The 16643-nt window shown below is 39.0% G+C and overlaps 1 protein-coding gene across 9 annotated transcripts in view; it reads left to right on the forward strand.

The window, feature by feature from the left end:
* The window catches only part of pcbp4 (poly(rC) binding protein 4), an 80028-nt gene extending 63729 nt beyond the window's left edge, over positions 1-16299 (forward strand). For 2 of the 9 annotated variants that reach the window (XM_079594116.1, XM_079594117.1), the window contains 8 exons: positions 628-702; positions 4525-4596; positions 8832-8873; positions 9085-9163; positions 9786-9863; positions 10442-10494; positions 13376-13545; positions 15329-16146. In XM_079594116.1, the coding sequence (XP_079450242.1) occupies positions 628-702; positions 4525-4596; positions 8832-8873; positions 9085-9163; positions 9786-9863; positions 10442-10494; positions 13376-13545; positions 15329-15680 (921 nt within the window). In that variant the 3' untranslated portion in view covers positions 15681-16146. Of the gene's footprint in view, positions 1-627; positions 703-4524; positions 4597-8831; positions 8874-9084; positions 9164-9785; positions 9864-10441; positions 10495-13375; positions 13546-15063 lie in introns of all 9 variants that reach the window. The other 7 variants (XM_079594118.1, XM_079594123.1, XM_079594121.1 and 4 more) reach the window with 7 other exon arrangements.
* Positions 16300-16643: the final 344 nt, after the last annotated feature.

A 16643-nucleotide genomic window follows, 5' to 3' on the forward strand; every position in this document is an offset into this window, starting at 1 on the left:
CCCAATGAATATTTAAAAAGATTCTTTTTGTTTGGTTGAGCAAGCATGGGGGATGTGCTTCACTGGGTTTTCATTTTATCTTTCTTATGGTTTGGCCTCATTCTGACCTCTTGTATTTTGGCATTTTAATCAAATGACTTTGTATGAGCAGGTTAGTTACCGATAGTTATCTGTAGTTGTTTTGTGTAAGATGTGTTGTAAGATATTCTTCAGGCCCAGATGACACCTTGTCTCAGAGGGCCAAGAGAGATTTAACAGTCATTTTGTAAATGTATTTTATTATTTTTTGAAGTTATAATCTGGGTTTGAACAACAGGCTCGTAGAGTAGCATCATCAAAGAAAAAAAACAAAGTTCGGCTGCATTTTCCATCTGAGGATATCATGAGCAAGCATTAATGGCATTCTGAAATTATCTGGCCAAATGACTTCCTGTGAGAGGATAATGGTATGCTTTTAAGTGATCCGATGAAGAGCTGATCGATAATGTTGCATTTGTGCACCGTGTCAGCATTTCCAGTCATTAAGATAATATGACCAAATGTTTCTGCTTTAGGTAAGAGAAACCTATGGGTGAATCTGTATAGTCCTGATTTAAAGTTACCAATTGCTTTATTTTATGTTTGCAGTCTCCTCCAAAGGGTGCTACAATTCCGTACCGCCCCAGTCCTGCTCCAGGTGCAGTTCTTCTTGCTGGAAATCAGGTAAAAAATATGGCAAAATGTGGTTCTTTCATCAACAATGCTAAGTGTCCCACTTTTCTTCTCATAAAAATTGCAACATTTAAAGGTGCACTATGAAAAATGTTTTTTTATTTATTCAAATGAACAAAATTGATTTGAGCAAGTACACAAAAAATCTGTGTTCGAACCAATCTCCTTGCAGATTTACAATTAATATTTTTATAATAATTAATAATAATAATACATTTTATTTATTTGGCGCCTTTCTGGGCGCTCAAGGTCGCCTTACAAGAAGGTACATTCAAACAAATTAAAAACTAACTATGTTAAAACTAGGATGAAACATGTATACATCATACATCAGTTAAATACATACATCGGTTAAAAGGAATATAGGAGGTCAATTAAATATAATTTAAGCTTTCGGGTCAGATTTTCGAGGAAGTGTCAGCTTGACATAATTTGTCTTTGTGTGGTTGTCAAATTCATACATTTTGTAACATTATCTATTTTAAAACAATTGTTTTCAATTAGTTAAAACAACAGTAGAAGACTCCCATACTCAAGAGGTATTATTATTTATGTAAATTTTGACATTCGCTGTGATAAACTGCGCACATGTAACCACTGGTAACCCTCAATCCATCATATCCTCAGCTGAAACCAAACACCTATACAATTCTCCGTGATTAATTTGCAGTTTTAAAGGGGTCATGTTTCCTGAGGTGCAATTGTCAAGATTTAGAAATAAAAGGCTATTTTCGACCCTGATTTCAGCCCTCTATTTTGAAGTGGCATGTCTGCTGTGAGATTTCAATGTAAACGCCCACTGCTGTGATTGTATAACATCTTTACAATTGAAATACGTATTACATGTGGAACTCATCCACATCTTGAAAACTTTTGTTTTTACTATTATAGCTGTCGAGATTAGCGAATAATGAAAAGTGTTGATTATAGCATTATATTTAGATCTACTCCTGTGTCACGAAAGGTTGCAGCGATGAGCTTGTAGCCGATGACAGACATGACTGTTGAGCGCATGAATGCAGTGATCTCATCATTGCAGCTCGATTTCTGCACTCTCACGAATGCTTTAATCATAAATAACAGTGTAAATAAGAATCGTTGATTATGATGGGAATATATAAAAATATTTCTGTATATAATTTAATCAAATTTAAATAACAGATTTTTTTTCATGCTACTAAGAGAAACAATGTGAAGTTGGCCGTTTAGTCACTGCATTTTTTGAGACAAAGAACATCTGCCTGTACATAAATGACACCAGAATTTATTGATCACAGATTAGGAAATATAATTAAAACGGTTATTTACATGTGGCATTACTGTTAGGTCCATATCTTACAGTAAAAGTCTGTTTGCAGAGCCTGCACTGAAATTACGACTGATCTACCAAAGAATCGACAGTGAAATGTACCGAACAAACAAATAAAGACATTCACATAGTTGAAAATAAATAAGCACTTAGCACCTAGCATTAGGATCCTTTGGAAGGTAATTTTATTTTTAGTCCAGTGATCCTATATCACTCTTCTCTTCTCATCTCACTAATGCTCCAGTGGGCGGGGCCAAAGATGTGATGATATAAAAGTAGGCGTTGATTTGATTCTGTAGAGGCGGTCTTTCGTAGCACTATTACGTCCTAATTTGAATTCGAAAAAGTCGTTTTCTGAGCTTGGTTTCAATTAAAATTGAAATTTACAGGATGTTTTTAACTCATGACCCATTTAAGCTTCAACTTGGACAAACCTTCCGTAGTGCACCTTTAATAAGCATTAAATGAATAGTTCGCTCAAAAAAACCAAACACTTTTTTTTCATAATTTACTCACCCTCATGTAGTTTCATACCTGTATGATTTTTTCCTTCTGTGGAAAATAGGTGAAATTTTGAATATCCCAGAGCTCTTTTTCCAGAGTACTGAAAGTGAATGGGTTGTCAAGCAACAAAATGACAAACCAATCACAAAAAGTGGTCCAGAAATCGTGTACTATATTCCAAGTCAAATTTAATTTGGGGCGAAACTATATTCCTTCAAGGCCTTGTTCTCGCTGCACACAAATCTGATTTGTTTTTCAAATCCAGTCTTCAGGACTGCTGGTCCAAACTGACATTTTGCAAGGTATGAAATTGGAATCTATTAGTTCAGACAGTGTAGTCAATGTCTGCTACAGCTACAGCGATTGTGACAGTCATGACGTAGGTGTCACCATGATGCCAAGATAGGTGCTTCTTCTACAGAGGAAATTAGAAAGTTGTCATTGTGGATGTCAATTATGGCTTCTCACCATGGCGTGAAACTTATTACAGCAGTATTTTACCAAGTATGAATGTAGTCTAGTCTACAAAAAAAAAAGATTTTTGATGCCTGTGGGAACAAGGCCTAATTGTTTCAAATATAATTAATGGGATTGAGCAGATCCAAAAACATAAAACCCACCTGTAAATATGCTGTGTGCCCTGAAAATACTTTAGTATATTAAGAATCTAATTAATATAGAGTTTCATAAAGCCCCACACAGCATGTTGCCTCAATTTCCCTTTAATAAAACGAGTCTGTCCATCAATGAAGGGTGTTGGTGGGGGGGCAGCCTGTGTTTATGAAATATTTCTGAAGCTTGCTTGTGTGTGCTATTATTAATGTCATGGAGTGAAGTCATGTAAGTATTGCGAACATGTATAAAGATGTTTAGTTCCATTTCTTAGTTTACACGCATATAAATGTGTCATGTTCGAATTTAAACCTAGAGCTAATATACTAATACATATTGCGAAAAGCCTCAATAGACCTCATTCAGTGTGAACGGCATATTTAATTTGACGAAAGCGAGACGTACATCCAATGTCTATTCAAAGAACCTCATATGTGTAACACAAGTTGAACACATTTGTGTGCAAATAATTGAATTCATGATTGAATGAGTCCAAATTTGAACAAAATCCTTCATAAAACCATTCGGCTACACTTTATTTGAAGGTGTCATTGTTACAGTGTGATTATACATTTAAGTTCTGAGAAATATTAGTTAAATACACGCACTTACTATGGGGTTAGGGTTCGGATTAGGGTTAGTTGCAAGCAATTATGCATAATTGACTGTTATTACTATAGTAAGTACATGTGTAACAAGGACACGGTCAAATAAAGTGTTACTAGCTATTCCTAACTAGGCTGTCAGATTTAATTGAATGGCCATTGAACAAACCGCGCTTCCATCCTTCACAGCCTTGTTTTCGTCCCTGTCAAATGAAGTATGCCGTCTACCCGGACTGAGGTCTATTGTTTCACTCTTTAATCTATCGTTTTGCCTGTTATTCACTTCACATAATTCTCTAACACGTCTCCAGAAGAGAGTAGAGAGGCCGTTATGTTTATTCATGTTGACACGGCTATTCATTATCAACAATCCTATGCATGAATAACAGTAGCATTAAGATCAATCAGGCTCATGAATATTCCTCACCATTAAAAGTGCTTTGGAGTCATTCGCCAATGGTGTAATTAATCGCAGTGGTAGAAACTTTGACGTGCATACTTATGATACATCGTCTGTTTGATATAGTTATGTGTCTGTTGTAAAAAGAGCAAGATTAATGTCTAATAATTAAATTAATGTTCATTGCTTCATATCAGAGAACATTTTTTTTCCCTTATTAACACTTTTCTGTCTGTATTCAAATCACGCTTGGTAATTGACAGCAGTAACAGCAAAATTGCCGCTGATGTACATGCGAAATATGCATATTCGTAAGACTAATGAGTAATGACATGCGAATGAAGCCTTGGTTTGTGTCTCTGTCCCCTATTTGCCTTTTTAAGGTTTTCGAAACGTCAGAGTTTGCGTCTCACCCGCTTTTCTCAGTGGCTCAGGGAGGGCTGGATCTGCAACAAGTGAGTATTATTTATCCATGACGGATAATATAGGGAGCTGTGCTTCCCACTCTTTCTTTATTTGCCTCTTCCGCCCCTGCATGAAGATGGGAATTCTGTTCCCCTCTGTCATTCCTCTTGCCGCATGTTGCAGCCAGTGTCCTGCCCACTTGAGCAAGTGAGCGAGACTATACAGCAATTACTGTTTTTAGATATGAGATTGTTTTTCCACTTGACGATCCATTTAGGCATGGCTTTACCCTCGACCCACTGCAATCTTGATTTTTGCTGACCATTGTGTTTTGACTTGACTTTGTAAAGTTGTGTAAACTTTACAGGTATCAGGTAAACGGTGTCCCCCAAGGCTATGGCTTTGGTCCTATTGTATTTACAAAATGTAAGATTCCCTATTTAAGAAATTTCCCCTAAAAACAGTTAGCTCTTGTCCATACAACTATAAGCCCCACCCCCATGAATAAATAAATAAAATAAACAACATAATAGGTGCCCACATGATATGTGTGCTATGTAAAAAAATGTAATCCATAATCCTTAGTTTAAGTGAGGAACTGACCTCAATTTAAACTGTCTTGATTTTTCATCTCACTCCCCAAGTTTGCAAACAACTTAGCTTTGAAATGTGTAATTACAGGGCAGAAAAATATCACACTTTAAGAGGTGTTTATCACTGACAATTTCTGTTAGGAATAAACATCTATTCTTGATGTTTTACAGTTACAGGATTCTCTGCCAATGCGTAAAGTTCATTTGAGGACACTATGATGGTGTGAATGACTGTTAATCTCTCGACTTAATGTTGAGGTCTTTTTAGGCAGACAATCATCAGTGTATATGCGCATGTTTTACTATGAAGATTAACAGGAACGGTTGATAGCATCACCCATCCCCAAGTCAGCCGTTAAACATAATGATGAAAGAATGTTTATCACAGCCTAGAGACGCAAAATAGCACGGCCAAAACTCTTAAGCATGCGTTGAAGGAAAATAACCTCAAAAATTATTATTGGAAATCTATGATTTTGCTTCTGCTGTGAAACCCAAAAGGAGATGTTTAGCAGAATGCTGCTTTTATGCATATACAAAACATGTGAGAACCAGTGGCATTTGTTGTAATTTTTTGTTGTAATAATATGCCAATTTTTAATTCAGATAAACATTTTCAATAAAACAACAACAATTTAGTTCTCTTCCTCACACAAATATTTCCTTATATGGAAAGCAACTGCATAAATATTAAATAAATCATCCAGTGTGTTTTGAGAGTGAAGTAATAATGACAGAATTTTAATTTTTCGGTGAACTATTCCTTTAAGTGTCAGCCTCCTCTGACTAATGCTGATGTGAAGGCTAAAACGGGGAACCATGTGACCTTCCAATACACACACTCTACCTCGAGAGCTGTAAGGACGAGGTGTCAGGCCCGAGCAGTGACATTCTCTTAAACGAGCGGAGATAAATGCTGTCTGCCAGGAGACGGGACTGACAACATCACCACGGCTCTCGCTAATGAAGGTCCCACGAATGTGTGTGTGCATAAGGATTACGCAGCGTTAAGTGGCTCAGCCAGGCGATTAATGCTTTTCTACATTATTTACGAGCGTTCTGAGCTCGGTGAACAGGAAGGAAAGAAATAATTAAAGGAAATTACTAAAAATGATGGAAGCTCCGCCTTCTCCGCTACCTTAAGTCCTCCAAGCACATGTACGTTGCCAATCATTTGGAAGCATTGTGTTATATTTTAAAGTAATAGTTTACCCAAAATAAATTAATGTTTATTATCATTATTTACTCACCCTAACATTATTTCAAACTTGTGTGAGGGCCGCAGAAAGAAATAGCTAATAAAGGGCATTATGCACTATGTTCCAAGTCTCCTGAAGTAAATGATAGCTTTGCGTAAGAAATAGACCAAAATTTAAGTCATTGTTCACTCGTGATCTATCAGCAGTAACAGCTCTTTTCTTCTCTATTATGAAGGACATCTGAATGAAATAGATTGTCAAAAAAGAAAATGTTGGGCAGGGATTTGGTTCTATCCATCGGTTTATTGCTTGGATTTTGAGATGTGGATGTTGCACTCAAACATAGAGCCTGGTATACGTCACAGAAGAAAAGTAATTTTCACTGAAAGATCCATTTATGACAGTTTGATTTAAAATAACGAGTTAAAAAATTTGGTACAAAATTAAACTTATGCACAGATAAACTGTTCAAAGTAAGATCTAACTATATAGAGTTAATTTTCACTTCATACAGACTTTAAACTTTTCTGCTCTCAAATCTCATTTGCATTCAAATTATGCGTTGTCAGGTTTGAACTTAAATTGTGGACTATCCTGACACAAAGCTGTTGTGTGACTTCAGAAGACTTGAAATACAGATTACAGGAGTTTTAGGCCGATTTATGACTCATTTACCCCTCCCAGAATTCGGAGAAAAAAAAAATCGCGTCCAGGACATCGGTTTGGTTCCTATGTTCGGTCCAGATTATCTAGTAATGTGAGGCGTTTACAGATCAAATCTTAAACCTCCCGTTCAGTGAGATTGCCTGAGGTGCTAAATCTGACATGATAATCTTAATAATATCTTGTAGTGCACCACAATTTTTAAATCTTGTTGTGTGGGCAGATTTTTCTGAGATTTTCTCCATATGTGCGTGATGCAACCAGATTTCACAATCGGTTAAGATTGAAAAACTCCTGTAGTCTGATCCCGGCTTTAGCTGGACCTTCTGATCTTCAAAACCCCTTTTTGTGCTCCATGGATCAAGAAATTCATATTTTAAAAATGTTTAGTACACATTGAAAAGGAGGCTAAACAATAGAGATAGCAAAACAAAATGGTAGTCAATCAGAGACATTGAAGGGTAGGGGTGGCAGTCACGTAGAAGATTCTGAACTCACCTCCGGAGACAAGCTAAATCCGTCCTGACAAAGAAAGGTCATGTTTTGCCCCCTAAATAACGTTTTCCTTGAGAACTGTGACCAATCATTTTCATTAACGTGGCTGCCAGAGACACAAACTAGGGTTGCTCTTCAACATGGACTGCCATTTCTGCATCACTGATCTTTTTATTTTATTTTCCATGTTATCCTCCCTCGGTTTCTTTCTCTCCATCTCTCTTCCACGTGTTTAAACTTTTAAACAGGCTTATGCAAGAGAACCTCTGGGACTAGCACGTAGCGTTCTCTGTAGCTTTTGCGTCTGGCTATTTGGCTTCTTATTCTCTTTGATGCAGAAGCCTTGATTCAGAGATCTTCTAGTTTCACATCTGTCCCCTTTCGACAGTTTTTGAACTATGAGAGTGAATGTGGTGGGGGAAGAGACCCCATAGTTTTGGCCTATTCAGATGACAAGTGCCCGAAAACCCTCAAGAATCAGCCAACAGATCAGCAAAGGCAAGCTAACAACTTCAGGCTGGAATGTGCATATATCTCAATGCATATTCATAATTTAGCAACTCATCCCGCCTTGATGAACAACAGTATGAAAAGTATATACATGTTAAGTAGTTAGCCAATAATAATATTTCAATTACAAATTGAAGTCAATGTCAACATGAAATGGCATGCGTAACCCATCAGTAATTTCTGAGTTAGAAAACGGTAAAGAAAACAATGTTGGGTGAAATGTTTTATATTTTAGTAAATTATGATTTAATGTTGAGTTTAAAGACAGAGAACAACAAACAACCATATTAATGATAAAAAAAGGTTTTCCTTTTTATATTTAAGTCGTCATGAAATCCAAACTGACCCTATTTAATTTGTTAGGGCACATTACTAGTCTTGTGGTGAACAATAAATCCGTGCAAGTTAATAAATGTTTTGCTTGTCACGGTAGTAATCTTTAATCAAAACTGGAATGGCGTTCCTTCTCTGACGATGTCAGTTTAAAGACTTGGATTAAATATCCTTAACCACTCCTCTCCAACCATCTGTCTGCTGGGAGCGAGGGATGGAGAGGAGGTGCGCTAAAATAAAACCCTATCCTCTATTCAATATTCTGTTTCACTTTCAAATACAACACAACACTGAAGTTAAGTCGGTTGCAACTTCCGGTTCACAGGGAAATTCTGAAAAATAAATGCTTTAAAAAAAATAATACAAAAAACTGCAACAAAATTACCCTGTTTCTAGTTTTGTAGTTGTTTAAAATAATTATGAGGATCTTTAAAATAGAATGGTTGAATAAGATGTTCTCCATTTTAACACTCTCCACTATTTCTTTTTCAGGCTTATACTGTACAAAACCAATATGGCATTCCACACTCAGAGGTAAGAGGCTTTAGAGAGAATTTCTGAGAACCATCCTCATACTGCATAACTTTCATTAATTGAGTGTCCTTTTGTGAAGTAAATGAGCCTGTTTTTTACACTTGTGAATTCATTAAACGATTCAATACTCAGCTGTGTCTTCTGATAAGAGTAATAAAACCTTTTCGTAAGAATGAAGTGACATTTTCCTTCCGTTTTTCTTTTATCTCAGTTGGCCAAGTTGCACCAGTTGTCCATGCAGCAGGGTCTTGCCCCCATGGCTCAGCCCACGGCCACCCAAGTTCTGTCCGGTATGTTTTGCCAATCCATGTCTCTTTGAAGAGTAAGATAAGGGTTGGGATGGGTTATTATGGATTAGGCAGTGGCTTAGACTTGTCGCCACCTTACTGACTTCTCTTTTTCAAGGTTCACATGAATTAGTAATTTGGTCAACGATCAGAATTCATTCTTTGAAAATAGATCAAAAGTGATCTGACTTGGTTTCAAGGCCAGGAACAGTGTGAATGAATTTTTTTTGTATCACTCAGTTAAGTTTGTAGTATACTGAAGTGTTTTAAACTTCTTATAAAGAGAACTTAAGTGTAAATACCTTATATTTACCCAGAAGCACAAGTCTGCTTTAGCAGTGCTAAATATCTGTGTACAGCGATTGTGGATGCGACACAATTCCACCAGAGAACTCAAGCTTGTAGATTCAAACAAACCTCCCAAAGACCCATAGGCCACCCATGTTCAAGGTAATACACCTGAGCTCCATGGAGCATATGGCGCATGCAGATTACAGCTGCAAAAACGGGGCCAAACTTTACAAGGCGCCACAGTCAGCTCCTGGGGCTTCTCAGAGCTGTGGTAAATGTCCAGCTAAAGCTCTCCTTTTCTTGTTCCCTTTCTTTTTTTCTTGCTCACAACCAGACATCCAATTATACAGCCACCCCAAGTTTTTCAGTGATGTCTTTCAAGCTGCCCGGAGATTCCCAACATTTGTGAAAGGTTTGTTGTGTAGGATCTCTTAAAGCCAACAGACTGTTGAACATTATGGTAAATAAGCACTTTCTGTGCAAATGTGAGAATCAAAAAGCCCTTTCGAAGAATTGAAGGGTCAAAACAAATGTAATAGTTGCCCCCCGCCGCTAAAATTACAAGAGCACATCCTATCATGATATGGCTGGGGAATTCGATTATGTCGGAGGTAAAAAGCTCATCAGTCAAGGCAATGTTTCAGTCTATTAAATAGGCCCCTGTTGGGCTGGGAGGCACTGCTGGGTCTGGGCCTCCTGCTGAGATAGGAAGTAAAGGGAAAGAGATACAGGCTAGCTCTGTGCACGTTGTTAGCGATTAGGTGATAGCATCCAGCTAACAGATACGAGATCACTTAAAATAATATTCTGGGTTCAATAAGTTAAATCTCTCCCGAGAATGTGTGGCCCAATGCAGATCAACAGAAGATAATTTGGGGTCAGAAATAGGCCTACGTTGAGGCCATTGAAGAAAGGGAAAGAAGAAAGCAAACAAACTACAGTGAATTATCCTATGGTTTGTTAACGTGGTACCTGTTCCTCTTCCTGCAGGCATTGACTCCAGTTCCCAGACAGCATCACAAGAACTTCTCATTCCAAATGACGTAAGTAAAACTTATTTTTTGCAAGTATCGCATAGAATACTCAAGAAACACCGTTTCTTTTGTAATAATGCTTAATTATGTTTATGTCTTACATGAAGACTTTATTAAGCCTCTGAGAATGGTCAGATATGCGTTTTAGAAATGAGAAAAGTCATGTTCTTCAGAGAACCTCTCATGGCACACTTTGGCCTCGCAGAAATCCTGAAACTTTTAATTTCAATCTGTCCACCCCCTGCTCTGCCAGAAGAGCTTCACCAGATCCAGTTCAATCCTGTCATGGCGTCTGACATGCTTAGCACTCTCTGCTGTCAAAACAGAGACAGTAAATAAAGCCAGAGCCTTTTGTCAGAGCTCTAGGTTGCACCCCGGGGGCAAACGGGACGTTCCCTTCATGCCTGCTGACCAGGGCTCCCTCCCGCCTCCACGTCTCCCTGAGATCACAGGATTAATCGACTGGCGAAGGGCCCAGCTGTGGACTCAGTACTCAATACATATTTTCAACTCCCATTGTTTTGTTATTTTAAGGCTTCAATGCCCGACTCTATTCTTTAACTTTTTCCCATGATCTGATTGGTTTTTGTCTCACACCAGTTAAAAACAGGTCTCAAAACATGCTCCATGCTGTTGTACTTTGTTAAACTGGTTTTGAACATAAGTAGTGTGCCCGATGTGAACTCCGAAGGAAGGTTTTAGATAATTTACATGCATAAAGTAATGAGAATTGTATTAATTTTAGGTTTGAGTTTTTACGCTTATGGGGTGTTTCAGCATTTTTGTTATTTCTTGTACAGCTGTAATGGCAGACAAATTAAGTGAATGCATTATCTAGAGTTATTTCGTACAAGTGAAGTCATTGACTACCTTGAAGCACATGAACAGAAAAAGAGTCAGCTCTTGTCAAATTGACACTAGCTTCAAATAAAACTTGACTTACTGAATGGTTCTTAACCTCATCATACATGATAAACTTCAAAGCAACTTCAACCATTTCTCCAATCAAGGGCTAATTTAGCATGCTTGTGTATTCATATTCCTGCATAAAGCAGGGTGATGGAAAGCATGTATTATTGAAATTCCCTCACAGCGATGCAATTCCAAGGCAAGGCGACATCAAACAGACATCAAACGGCTGGCAGGCTAAGTTGTTTATCATTCGCAATCAGGTTTCTCTCTATAGAGGAGCAGTTTCTCCATGGTGAACCATCCCCCCCTAAATCTCCTGAAACATGCTACAATTAGATTGGGATCGGATCACTGCTCAAGAGCACAGCAGTGGCAGCGGATGAAGCTGGGTCAGGACTCTACCAGTTTAAAGATTGCCCTGTGAGAGGTGGACGAGCCCGTCAGTGACACCAGTTTTTGCTGGCAGGAGATGTGTCCTCGCTCCTCAAACTTTCAAAACTAAGACCCAAGTAGAAGATTCACCTAAAATAGGCCTGTCTCCAGCTTGGCTAGGTTATATATACCTGCCTCTTGCTTTAGACAGATTTGAGCCATAGATTGCACCTTGATTTCAGTGGATACAAAAAAAATCTATAAAACAACCCAAACTGAACTTTTTTCTTTGGTAAACTTGGAAGGTTGGAGGAGGCTGTGTGGGTGACGGTACTTTGTTTCATTATCCTATTGCTTGAGGATATTTAATTCATAGATTTCTAAAAATGAAGGATGTCAGTGGGCAAATATGTGGTGCAGTGCAAAGGACATGCTGGAATCCTTTATGTCAGGGCGGCAGCGAGACCTGGCGGTCGACTGCAAGCACTTAGCCACAATCAGCTGAGCCATTAATAGCCCCTGGGCACCAGGGAGAGCGGTGTGACAAATCAGGAGCTTTGACGTCCATATGACTCGTGAGGAAAGGAATGCTTTGTGGAGCAATTCTTGCCCACATAATCCAACTCACACTCAAAGTGAGGGTTGGGGGTTGGGATGGAGGGTGGACAAAAGACAAGCTGTCAGTCATTTGAATGATAAACTGTTAACTCATCCCAGTCGGGGCCACTTCACTTTATCATTGTTCAGGCTTGACACCAAGCCCTAGGGGTCAACCAACCCCCATGGTCCTTTTTCCTTCAAGCTTTGGACACCTTTCACAGAATGTACAGGAACCACTGTATAAATCATCTGGATTCATACAATGAGTTTTTGGGGAGCTGCACACCCACAACTTTTTTTTAAAACTTGATGCTGTCACAGTAGGATGAATTAGCTCACCACCACCTGTTGTTGGTTTAAACTGGCCGTCTAGATCCACAGAACTATTAGCAGATGCTTGTTACAGAGACAATGCCATGTACAGACACAGCCCTGTCATCTTAGGTCCAGATGAACACACACATAAACTGGCATTTCAGAGCCAACCATGATGACATGCACACAAAGAGAGATTGAAGTGTTTGTCAAAGAACACATTAGATACGGGCATGAGGGTGCAAACACTGTCCTTGAAATCAATAGTTACTTAACCACACATGGGCAGTGGGGCTGTATGTCATGCTTTATGAATTTCAGGATTGCGGTTGACCAAGCGACGGAAATTATCCAGATGTAAAATTCGAGCAACATAAATTTGGCTTTCTTTAAACCGATCATGTTGTCAATGTTTATCATGTTGCAATTTTGTACCACGAGCTATGGTATCCAATCCTACTCCCGGAGGGCCACTGTCGTGCAGAGTTCAGCTCCAACCTGAATTAAGCACACTTGATCCAGCTAATCGAGACTTCAAGAAACCTCCAGACAGGTGTGTTGGAGATAAACTCTGCAGGACTTTGGCCCACCAGAAGCAGGACTGTACACCCTTGTCTCAGAGGGAAATAGTGTCATAGAATAGCTGTTTAAATCTATTATTGATCTGATTGGTCTTCTACTTTCCTTTCAGCTGATTGGTTCAATAATCGGCAGGCAGGGTACCAAAATCAACGAGATCCGCCAGGTGTCGGGGGCTCAGATCAAGATTGGCAGTCAACTGGACAGCACTAGTGACCGACACGTCACCATCACAGGCTCCCCAATCAGCATCAACTTGGCCCAGTATCTAATCACATCCTGGTAAGCACTGGAAGTCATCCCATCCCACTAACAGATTCAGGGTGTTTGTACTTGACCACTCCATGTGTTTATGTGGCATATTTTACACCATAATGCTCTAGGGCACCCTGAAGTAGGAGACCCTGACAAAACCTCTGGGAATATTCAATCAGGGGTCTTTCCAGTCCATAGTTGCTGGCCAAAAAAGAAGCACTCTTGAGCAAAGGCATTGCACAACTAAAAAGCAAGAAAATGTGGCGGAAAGAAGCCAGGCTGGGGGATTAATTGGCCAAGTTTCAAACCAGAATCTTGTTAAAGCTTAAAGGCAGAGCATTTTGGCCACCTCATAGACAGACTGTATTTTTCTCCCACGTAATCTATGCGGTTGCAATTTGATCAAATGTTGTGTCAGGCAAGAAAGCAGTAAATTCCTGACAGCTCAGTTCCTCTGCAAAGACTTCTCCATCAATGCTGGGGCAAAATTTAATTTGCTAATGTAACAAAATTAATAGTTCTGTTCTTTATTCAGGCTAATGAAAATGATCGTTGTATACTTATAATTAACGTATGGTAGAATTAGCCAAACACACAAACAATTCAAACCACAAGAACTTTTTTAAAGATCTTGTTAGTGAAGAGTTCAAATCGATTATTCTGTCAACCGGAGCATATGCATTAATGAATACTAATGAAGAAACAGAATAAGACCCCACTCCAAATTAGTGGCTTCTTTAACAATCAGTTATTCCATTTTTCTCTATTTTCTGTATTGGCTAGCAAATAAATTAAGATTTCTAACAGATGCAGTGTCATGTACAAAGTTATATATTAATTCTTCTAGCATATTATGACTCAGCAAGTCGACAAGAGAGCAATAATTGGGTCTTGAATGAAATATTTATGCTTGTCTCAGGTGTGTTCAACAAGCAGACCGGTGCAGAATGTCAAACTCACTCTGAGAAGCCCCTCATTATTCTATTTAAAATATGTTACTCAGGCTTCCTGCATGGATAAAAATTACTATTTTGAGTTCAAGATATTTTGGGAAAGCTTTTGTTGTTTTGCTTCTGTCTTAATATTATTGATTTTACTGGTTTCTCATCAGTTGAATTCCTATAAGTTTGGTTTCTGCCAAGTGACGGCAACAAACGCAGATCTCGGAGCAACCCAAGGCACTCTAGCGTCAGAATATTTCCTTAACGAGTCAGCTCCATCGAGCCATTAAAAACCAAACATGATTATTCATGTCCTAGAAGAAGTCTGGAGACGTCACCCCAAATCAGTGTCACTCTCTAAGAATACTTCCTACGAGACCGACGTCTCGTTTCAATGCATTGCATCAGAACGTTCTGCATATTGAACACACCCCCAACGTGATAATGAGAAATCAGTGCTACGCCCTCGAAAAATACATTAATGGCAGAGCACGTTTGATAACATGCATTTGCAATGAGTACCATGTTGACAAATGCATCTTTTTGATAAAAGATAAAGGAAATGCTACTAAAAATTGAAATCATTTTGTTTCTTTTCCCAAAGCCCCTACCCAAGCCATCACCCTGAATTAAACAGCTCCTTTCCCATGAGTGCCAAGGTCCCCCCTCAAATAATCTGTTGCAACCACCAGCAAAACACACCTCTTTTATGATTTTTTTGTTTCTGTTTTTTGATTATTTTTTTTATCTCTCTCAATTTTTGTTTAACATGTCTTTTATTTAACCTTCTAACCCTTCTCCATCCGGCTCCCCTCCCTTGTCCCTCCACCCTCCTCTCCTCCACCTCCTTCCTTCCCTCCCTCGTACAGTTTAGAGACCGCCAAATCCACTGCCCAGTCCTCCTCCATGTCGACCCCTGTAGACCTCAACATGAGCTTCACCCAGACTGCTCCCCCTGCATCGTCCTCTGCCGCAGCCCTGGCAGCGATGGGCGGCCTGCCCCACGCTCCAATGTTGGGCGCCCCCTATACCCTCCCCCTCTCCAGCCTCCTGGGAATCAAATCCGTCCCCTTCCTGGCACTCTCGGCCCCTGCTGCCCAAGCTGCTGCCGCCGCCGCTGCCGCTGCCCCTGCCCACGGCACCTTGGCTTCCTACACCGCCAAGATCTCCTCCGCCAACGGCATCAAGAAACCAGAGCGACAGAAGTTTGCGCCCTACTGAAGTTCCCTGAGAGGAACTAGCCAGTACCTCCTTTGTTTCCGAGACAACAAACCGGAGAGGAATACTTTGAGGGTTATTCTCTTCTAGCCTGATGTAGCTGTGTAGAAACAGACGGTACCAATTTGTTTTCTTTTTGGTTTAGTAGCTTGTCCTGAAAAACGGTAGGAAAATAATGGCATAAATTAACGTTTTTTGTTTTGTTTTTTTGTTTGTTGATGTTTTTTGGCTGAGGTAGCCGCTAAAGCCATAGACTATTCCTAATCTCCGATTTTCCCGAAATCTTTACACGCGTTTATTGTCTACTCATATTTATTGATAACAATGAAATATTCCCGCAAAGAGTTTATAACGTAGAACACTGTTGACTGATGCTAATCTCTTATGTATCAGCTTTTATACAATGATGTCTGTGAATGCTTCTGTATACAACTTCCTGATTTTTTTAGAAATCTTTAAATGATGTATTAAAACAAAAATATGAAAAAAAGAAATGTTTTTAAAATGACAACAGATCTAAACCTTGCTTTTGTGTTACATTTTTACGTTTTGTTCACATTCGTTTTGAAATGTTATTTATTTTATTTATTGTGCGGAGTGTTTCTTTTACAGTCAATGTTTGTTTTCTGTAACGGCTGCAGAAATTTCTTCCACATACGTCCTGAAAAAGACACATGTCTGAGTAACCTCGAACAAGACATTAGTTTAGGTAGTGGGTTTCTTTACTTTATATGGGAAGTGAATGGTGCCACGGTGAATTCTGGTATAAATATCAAAATACTAAACAGCTAACAAATTCATTTCAAAACTTGGCTAGCCATGGCCGAGTATGAACATTATTGTTTCAGGGGGGTTCTTTCACCATTTCTAATGGCATAAAATGACTACTATGCATGGTGACTGCCCTTGTTGGAACCTAATGCTGCATGTTGACTTGGCCCCTCACACATACACACTAGCAAAGAT

The sequence above is a fragment of the Phoxinus phoxinus genome (assembly GCF_949152265.1).
Source record: "Phoxinus phoxinus genome assembly, chromosome: 20".
In the NCBI taxonomy this organism is placed as follows: Eukaryota; Metazoa; Chordata; class Actinopteri; order Cypriniformes; family Leuciscidae; genus Phoxinus; species Phoxinus phoxinus.